The 9,917-nt window shown below is 43.8% G+C and overlaps 1 protein-coding gene across 1 annotated transcript in view; it reads right to left on the bottom strand.

Annotated features, from left to right (window-relative positions):
• The window catches only part of LOC118422322 (hemicentin-2-like), a 32,467-nt gene extending 23,527 nt beyond the window's left edge, over window positions 1–8,940 (bottom strand). Inside the window, exon 1 of the mRNA XM_035829841.1 lies at window positions 8,850–8,940. Coding sequence (XP_035685734.1) covers window positions 8,850–8,901 — 52 coding nt within the window. The 5' untranslated portion in view covers window positions 8,902–8,940. The remainder of the gene's footprint in view (window positions 1–8,849) is intronic.
• Window positions 8,941–9,917: the final 977 nt, after the last annotated feature.

The raw sequence follows: 9,917 nt of genomic DNA on the forward strand, positions 1-9,917 counted from the left end.
AACGTGATATTACGAGTTCGCTCAGGTTTCTCAGGAAGGTCATTAATATCTGTCCCGGGTGTTCAATATTGCATTAGTTTCTGATCCCTCTTTGTCTAGTGCGAGAAGCGATGCGGGAATTGTATTTATAGTCTTTGTGGGGCGATATATCTACTGGTCAAAGTTATATGGCATAGTGAAAGTTCAAGTGTTGGTGCCCTTGTGACATTGTAACGTAACAGCCATCATCATCATCATCATCATAACGTAGCAATGGAACTGGCTGGTTGAGTCTTTGTGCGAAGCTGAAACTTTAAGATTCAAGTGTAAGATCCATAGTATCTAAGTTTGAAGTATCAGTTGGGCCTGTTTGGTGGATATTTTCCGGCGTATCTAGTTATGTTTAGTAGTAGTAATAACAATAATTGAAATTATAACGTGAAGCTTAACTAGAGATTACTTGTTCGGTTTATCTCCTCTGTGTCACTAACTCTCAGTTGCTGTGTACTTATGGCATCTTAACTAACTGCTCCTATTCCCTCAAACAGAGGTGTACTACCAGAAGGACCTGCCAGACGGACCAGGTAGTATCAGGCGTATATACGAATGTCGTAAAAACACTGAAAAACAACAAGACTGAGCTGGATATCTATTCTCTATGTTCAAGTCACTATCTTTGTAATAGCTCGCGTATTACAGTGGTTGTTGGCCCTACCTCTGGAGCAAGAAGCCTTGAGTTTGGATCCCAGCAGCTTACCGGAAAGTGTCGCATTTCCTTGGACAGGAAGTTAAGCTGTGATCCGCTGTTAATTATACTTGTAAATAAAAGCTTGAGGAATGTTTCCGTACAATAAACATATAAATACTTTACATAGCATCTGTCTTCTCTTAGCATAAAAGTTCATCTGTGTACAGGCCGTCTACATCTGCGCCCACCGTTCATCGCTGAACGGAGACGGGGGGCGACACAGGTTATTTGGCATTTACGACCCAATGCTGCTGTTACGCATCTCCGACGTCACGTCCAGAAGCTACAGCAGACGAGTCTATTCCGTGAACAAGGCTGATGGAATCCGCTGAAAATTTGGGGTAATTACCAATCAATTTTAGTGTTGGCTATTTAACGTTTAAATTTAGTTCATCCATAATCTGTCTTCTCTGTCATGATGAGCAGCTCCTCAGTGAGCTAAGTTGTTTCAAGATCACTTTCCTCTCCTCTTCTCTCCTCTCTTTTACTTTCTGAGTCTCTTTGACATTTCCGGCAAAGACAAACCGGAAAGGTCACCTTCGGAATACTGGATAATTCCGGGCGGCATCGATCCCCCCTCCCCAGCCCGTGCAGAGATTGGTATCGACAAGGTGTCAGCCTGTTGACCAAAGATGCAGACACCGAACTTTTTCCGCAGCCAAGCTGCTTCATAGAATATCGGAGATTTCGTTTTCAGAACCGAAATGCCTCTTACCTGCTGACCTTTCGATATCTGTCAGAAAAAGGGAAGTGATCTCGATCCAGTTTTAGCTTACTGAATAGCTAGTCTTCCGATGGTCGTGACAGAGAGGACAGACGCTATGTACAGTATTTACATGACGCTATGTACAGTGGTACCTAGGAAATTCCCCTATCTCTTTACGCAATCACATTGAACAGTGGTCCACGGCTTAACGTCCCGTCATAAGGACTGCAACCCATTCCGGTAGTGTGCATGTCGACACAGTCGGAATCAAACTCACAGCTTCTAGTTTCAGAGCCAAGGCCGCTAACCACTGGACTGCGCACGCTACCTGTCAGAAATCTTCCTCAGAACTTCTAACTGGAGCTCTGCTTCTCTATATGTAGCCGATGTAGATGGCGCTTTTGCGGCGAGAACACAATCCCAAACAAGGCTGAGTTTGTACCCCCCCCCCTCGTCACGGTTCATCACTGGGATTGACTTGTTTCATTTCTGCGGCTGTTTTCTATATCCGGTATAGTGGAGTAATATTTCAAGGAGAGGGCAGTGATTTCTTACAAATACGCAAATAGGACAATGACTGTCGTATTGTGGTTATCTGAGCTGAGTTAGCATGGAATGCCTCCTCAAACCCTTGCTATTACCTGCTCGGTTTGTGCTTCAGTGAGATCCTCACAATTTAGCCCCTAGCTGCGAATAGAAGTGCTCGACCCACCCAATAACCAAATAATGGAAACCATTATGTTGTTCAAAAAGGGATTTGGAGGTTATGCCATCAGATGTCACAGACAACAGAATGGTAGTGGCATGGGGAGGGGGTATTCAAACGTCAAAGGAGAGCTACAGTTTCCTAAAAAGAATGACTGTAAGCGTTATATACTATGCACCAGCTGAAAACAAGTGAAGGAAAACTGCAAAAGAATTATCTTAACCAACTGTTGACAATATTGTGTCCTTATTACACAACCATTGCTGTGAATAGCCAAAGCGCCACAGTTTAAGATGCGCAGCACTTTGAAAAAGTTGGTACTGAAACCAATCCTATTAGAAAAAGCTCTACAGGTTTCAGCCTTTTTACACATGACACAGGCTGTTTTTAAGATCGCCTGAAGACATCAAAAACTTCTAATGTTACCTACAATAGCCAAAGCACCATATTTTAAAATGCGCACTTGGCAAAGTTGGCACTAATTCCGATCCCTATCAAAGAAAACTCTACAGGTTCCAGCCTTCTTACACGCGACACCAGCTGAGTTTAAGACCGCCTGACGACATAAAAAAACTTCTAACGTTACTTAAAGGCAAACTTTATGGCTCTTCTTTGCACCGGCTGTCTCATATCATCATTTTACAGTGGAAGAAAGTCCATTAGATGTAGTAAACTGACGACTCTTCAGAACATCAATCGGAGCCGAAACGTATGGTAGTGACATATTTAGAGATGCCGTTTGTTCTGACTTTTTATTTGCCATATACCCCTGTCACATTATCCACGATCTTCGGGCGTAGCGATGGAAGATCGGCCATATTTAAGATTGACAGAGAGTTGCGCTTTGTTTTTCACATGAAAACCGTCCCTGTCACATATAAGCCATACTTTGTACCTTGTACAATTGTTGTGCAATAAAGTCATTATTATAAGCAATCGCGAGCTCGAGGCTCGGGCGATTTTGCCGCAGAATCGTCGTCCGATCGATTTTCGCCAAATGTGACAAAGGTATTACGACATCGAAGAGCAATGTGACACTGCACTCAAGTTAGAAGTCTACATTAACAGTGCTGCATATAACAAATAGGCAGAAGGTAAAGGTGGTGCCATATATATTCTTTTTGAGTACTTTTGAGGGGCAGTGAGCACTGTGTTTCGGCATTGGAAGGAGGGGCCATGTTCCTCCTTTCACCACTTTGTACCTCCCCAACCGACGTCAGTTAAACCATTTTACACCTGAGTGGACTGAGGAAAGATGTGTGAAGTGCCTTTCCCAAGGGCACAATATCTGTAGCATGTTTCGAGCCATGGAAGTCTGGGTTATGGACCAAACACTATTATGATAATACTGTTTATGTCACACCAATGTCACCTGTGTAAGGTTTTTGTTGCTGGTCGTCTGATTCTCAAATATCTATATTTGCTGTGTTCTTGAGCATATATTCATTCATTTATCTATTTCTGTTGTATTTATCACCAGAGTGTCAAGTCGTTAAGAGTTGTAGGTCAGAGGTCACAAAATTCTCTTGCACAGTGTTTTAAATGTTTGTGAGGATGAAGCAATGTTTTCTTCAGCTAGCGGGAGTGCATTTTTCAGCTTTCTGCATCCTTATGATTAATGTACAAACTTTCGCTTCCCGGATTCTAGTTTAACTTTCGGTAAATATCGCAAAGACTGATTCAAACTGTGTTGGTTTGTAAAGGGGCTGACGTCAGAGTTGCGTTGCGCAGTAGAATCTGGGTGCCACTTAAAATCCTTGAAAATCCTTCCTTACCTTGAAAATGTTTGCCCAATCTTGAGACTTTTTAAATTAGAAGGGACAAGCAAGGTCTAAGCTTTCCTATTTGGGTCGAAATTTGTTCAGTTCAGCGGTTTATTTGGTGTGAGGACAGATCTTAGTTGTGCTACTAGAGTGCTACTGGTTGATTCAGGGGGGAACTGAGGTCAAAGGTGAGGTTTCTTTCATAGAGCGAGCTTTTCTCGGAGAATGAGCCGAACAACCCCCTGGTTTCTTTGGATGGTTATAAACTAAGCACAAGTGACTTTCTGGTGGAAGAAGAATTTTTAAGATTGAAATATGGGTTAGATCTAGTACATTTTAAGCCTTCATTCAGTGTATTTTAACACGCTTTCCAGTAAGCAGCCCTAACACCGATGTGTGCCCTCTAACAGCATCATTCCTTCCTCTTCTCTATAGCTGATGACATTACCCGTGAGATATTCACGTGAGAGAATGTCACGGCGGGTATGGCAGTAAGGTGAAGGTGAAACTTTGTGACGGGAGCAAAAGTGATACCAAAGCCTTCCTCTCTTCTATATCCGACACTTCCTGTGAAATATCTGATCTGGATAGTGACGGCAGTTGCCACAATTAGGACTAAAGATGAAACTTGCTAGGAGCAAAAAGTAACCCCGAAACTAATTTTAGGAACATCGCAAGCTTAATATCCGTTTTCCATAAACATGACACCGTCTTAGATTCTTGTCATTGATGTGATTGCTACGGAATCAGCACGAGGACAGCTTCTGTTCTATGTATAGCAGAACGAATATCCGTGAGGTCTGACAGCCGACGTGTAATATCAGCTCAAGATTGTCATAACACGGCAGTTATGGCAATAAGGTAAAGGTGAAACTTTGTGCTAGGAGCAAAAAGTGATACAAAAGCTTATTTTAGGAACATCACGAGTCAAAAATCCGCTTTCCATAAACATGAGCCGTTTTAGGTAGATTCCTGTTGATATAATCGCTGCAGAGTCATACCATCCTCTCGTCTATAGCTGACACTTCCCTTGAGATAATATCAGCTCTTGATTTTGCCGACATATTTGCCACAATTAGAATTAAAGATGAAACTTGGTACTAACGCTTATTTTGGGAACATCAAGAGCCAAACATCCGCTTTAAATAAACACGATACCGACTTAGATTCCTGTCATTAATGTGATCGCTACTACACGGAATCATCACGTAGACAGCTTCTGTTCTATGTATAGCAGAGCGAACATCCGTGAGGTCTGACAGCCGACGTGTGATATCAGCTCAAGATTGTCATAACACGGCAGTTATGGCAATAAGGTAAAGGTGAAACTTTGTGCTAGGAGCAAAAAGTGATACAAAAGCTTATTTTAGGAACATCACGAGTCAAAAATCCGCTTTTCATAAGCATGAGCCGTTTTAAATAGATCAGTTTTGATACAACGTGAGATATCAGCTCGAGATTGTGAAGGCAGTTGCTACAATTAGAATTAAAGATATAACTAGCTGGGAGCAAAAGTGATATGAAAAATTATTTTAGGAGTATCGCGAGAAAATCCGCTTTCTATAAATATGAGACCATTTTAAACAGATTCCTGCCATTGATATCATTGCTACGGAATCAGCACGTAGACAGCTTCTGCTTCTATGTATAGCAGAACGAACATCGGTGAGGTCTGACAGCCGACGTGTGAGCGCCAACAGGCCACACCGCCCGCGGTGTTCATGAATGCACGGCCCATAAATCAATGACTCCCGTCGTTTTTATTGCCACCCCGCCGTAAGCTTCAAGCGGGAAATGTTCCAGTAGTGATTGTTCGCGCATTACATGTGCGATGATTCCGGCGATGCGAATCGAACGACCTACTATTCCGGACACACGCGCGGGCTGAAGAACATCGCAACAGCCGAATTTTGACGTCTGTACATAACTATGAGATGAATTGGTTGTATTCATGACTTTGCGTCTCCCGCGATGCGAAACTGATAGCCCCACACGCGAACTTTTAAAGGACATTGAGAACTGGATTTTGACATTTTGTTATCAAGTCCCGACCACTCACGGTGTAAATTGGACCAACATTTCGAACCTCCGGCGATGCAAAACGGATAACCTTACAAGCTCAGCTACATTCAAGAACATTAAAACGCTGAAAGAGCTGAATGCATCGCGACGTTTCTTATCAGTTCCCGAACAATGTGTGTGTAAATTGGACTCATTTTTGTCAGCAAAGTGCGCCTACAGCGATGCAAAACAGATAACTCAACACTCTCAGCAACACTCACGAACTAAAGAAGCAGAAAGAGCCGGCTTGTGACATTTCTTATCAATTCCTTACCAATGTCTGTGTAAATTGCACCCGTTTTCTTCATCATTTCGAGACTACAGTGATACAAAACAGATATCCCCACACACTCAGCAACACTCACGAACTAAAGAACGCAGAAAGAGTTGGCTTGTGACATTTCTTATCAATTTCCGACCAATGCTTGTGTAAATTGGGCCTGTTTTCTTCCTTCCTCATTTTGAGCCGTACAGCGATGGAAAAACAGATATTCCCATACAGTCATCAGATACACTAACGAACTAAAGAACGCAGAAAGAGCTGGCTAGTGACATTTCTTATCAATTCCCTACCAACGTCTGTGTAAATTGGACCCGTTTTCGTCAACATTAAGCGCCAACAGTGATGCAAAACAGATAACCTCTCACACACTCAGCAACACTCACGAACTAACAAACGCAGAAAGAGTTGGCTTGTGACATTTCTTATCAATTTCCGACCAATGCTTGTGTAAATTGGGCCCGTTTTCTTCAACATTGTGCGCCTATAGCGATGCCAAATAGATAGCCCCACACTCTCAGCTTCACTCACAAACTAAAAAACGCAGACGAGAAAACATTGATGACATTTCTTATCAATTCCCTACCAATATCTGTGTAAATTTGGCTATTTTTCATCAACAGCGTTGCAAAACAGATATCCCCACACGTTCAACAACACACATGGACTTGAGAACGCCGTTGACATTTCTTATCAATTCCCCGCCAATGTCTGTGTAAATTGGGTCCGTTTTCGCCGACGCAACACGTTTCCAGCGACGCAAAACGGGTAAGCCCTGGCGCACAAGATCTAATGAACGTTGGAAGAGCAGGATTCTGGCATTTTCGATTCACTCCCAGCCTCTGTGTGCGGAAAAGTGGATCTGTAATATATCAGCTTAGCGATGGCTATCGAATACCTGCAGTTTGGCATGGATCACCGCAAAGTGCGGCATGGCACGGGGAATATTCACGCGGCCCGAGGACGATCTATGGCATTCAAGATATGGTAAAAACGTTTCGGGCCTGTCATGATCGGTTATGAGAACCGCCGCATGATACACACACACCCTTAACTCGCTGTATATAGCATCCACGAATCAGGTTACATCAGCCGCTATTTCTGTTCCAGGTCTCTAAAGCTTTTTATATCATTATCAATCACCCACACCACCAACACACCCACATTCCTAAAGAACCAAAACCAGGAGAATCCAGGAGTTACTTCGCCCCCCCCCCCCCTAACTCTAGCATCCACGAATCCCACATCAGCAGCCATTTCTGTTCCAGATCTCCAAAGCTTTTTATATCATTATCAATCACCCACACCACCAACACACCCACTTGTCAAGTCCTAAAGAACCCAAACTCCAAGGATACCAGGAGTTACTGCGCCCCCCCCCCCCAACTTTAGCATCCACGAATCTCACATCAGCAGCTATTCCTGTTCCAGGTCTCCAAAGCTTTTTATATCATTATCAATCACCCACACCACCAACACACCCACTTGCCCAATCCTAAAGAACCCAAACTAGAAGGGTACCAGCAGTTACCCCCCCCCCCCCCTTCTAACTCTAGCATCCACGAATCTCACATCAGCAGCTATTCCTGTTCCAGGTCTCCAAAGCTTTTTATATCATTATCAATCACCCACACCACCAACACACCCACTCGTCCATTCCTAAAGAACTCAAAGTACAAGGATCCAGGAGTTACCTCGCCCACTCTAACTCTAGCATCCACGAATCTCACACCAGCAGCTATTTTTTGTTCCAGGTATCCAAAGCTTTTTATATCATTATCAATCACCCACACCACCAACACACCCACTTGCCCAATCCTAAAGAACCCAAACTAGAAGGATCCAGGAGTTACCTTGTCCCCCCCCCCCTAACTCTAGCATCCACGAATCAGCTCACATCAGCAGCTATTTTCTGTTCCAGGTCTCCAAAGCTTTTTATATCATTATCAATCACCCACACCACCAACACACCCACTTGTCCATTCCTAAAGAACCCAAACTAGAAGGATCCAGGAGTTGCCTCGCCCACTGATGCTGCTTTAAAGTTTCAAACCCCGTTATCCATCAACCCCTCGCACACCCCCTGGCTCTCCGGGAGAGCACCTTGACGTCCTGAATTACACATATCGTAACACAGCTAATCTAACTGTAGGTACACAATATTAGATCGATTTGTGCGTTAATTAACCGATCCATTTCCCAGCCAAATGGATCTTAATTATAACGGTGCGTGATCGCAGGTGGAACGACATTCGCCACCACCACAGCACGAAGCCAGTTTTCCGTGCCATTACGCTGAGACATGGCCACGATTTATCTCCTCCATTCCAACAGAAATCACAGACTGAACAAATATTCGATGCGTCTCCAGATCCTTTCACGTAGAGGGAATCATCTTCCCGTTAAATCTTATGGACGACAATCCGACCGCCCTATCTTCTGGCGCCAAACAAGCGTTCGGGGCGATTTTTTTACAACCGCATGGCTTAAATTTTTCATGTAAGGTCAGAATATCCGATAAAACGCGTAAAAAGTACATTACGGAGCTCAGGACGCCCATTTTCTCCAGGTAGTAAAAGAGAGTTAGCGGTGGCAGACCTACTCACCTTTCAGCACTAGGGACAGCACCAGCAGCCGAAGAGCGCGGGAAGGAGCCATCCGCACACGTCTGTCCTCCAGATGCACACTAACGTGAATGCCCCGGCCGCCGGAACACCCGAGTGGGAGGTGTCGATACGGATCCCGTGCACCGGTCACCCTGTGAATACTGAAGAAGGAGAGGCGTCCGCATGGAGCGTGCCATGTGTGAATTAAGCACTAGCAACCCACACGATGCCAGAAGTAGTGCTTGTGCAACGTTAGACTATCCATTCTTAATCCAATGTAGGAAAAATAGTTTTATGACATTCAGCTCCATAAAGAAACCGTAGGATACAGATGAAAATGAGGCGTCCGCATGGATCGTGCCATGTGTGAATTAAGCACTAGCAACCCACACGGTACCAGAAGTAGTGCATGTACACTGGTTGCGTTATCCTTTTTCCATCCACTTTAGGAATGAGGAGTTTCCGTACGAGTTTTCCAGATTTTAGCAACAAGGATACAGAGGCAAATGAGGCATTCAGATGGAGCGTGCCATGTGTGAATTAAGCACTAGTAAACCAACACGGTGCCAGAAGTAGTGCATGTAAGTCCAATGAAGGAAAAGTAGTTTCAGAACAGTTTACCAAATTTTAGCACCAAGGAAAGGAAGGGTAGGATACAAAAGAAAATGAGGCATTCACATGGAGCGTGCCAAGTCTGAATTAAGCACTAGCAACCCACACGGTATCAGAAGTAGTGCATAATTGTGCACTGGTTGCGTTTGACTGACTACCCATTCTCCATCAAAATTAGGAAAAAGGAGTTTGTTTCAGTACGAGTTTTGCATATTTTAGCACCAAGGAAACAATGATACATAGGAAAATGAGGCATTCAGGTGGATCGTGCCAAGTGTAAAGCAAGCCTGAGCAATCTACACGGCAGCAGATGTAGTGCATGTGCACTGATAGCACTCAAATATCCATTCTCTTCAGGCTTAGGAAAAGTAGTTATAGAATAGTTCCCCATTTTAGAGCACCAATAAAGGACCAACGAAAAAAACAAGGCATTCACTTGGACCGTGCCAAGTCTGA

The sequence above is a fragment of the Branchiostoma floridae genome, chromosome 9 (genome assembly GCF_000003815.2).
Source record: "Branchiostoma floridae strain S238N-H82 chromosome 9, Bfl_VNyyK, whole genome shotgun sequence".
Classification (NCBI taxonomy): domain Eukaryota; kingdom Metazoa; phylum Chordata; class Leptocardii; order Amphioxiformes; family Branchiostomatidae; genus Branchiostoma; species Branchiostoma floridae.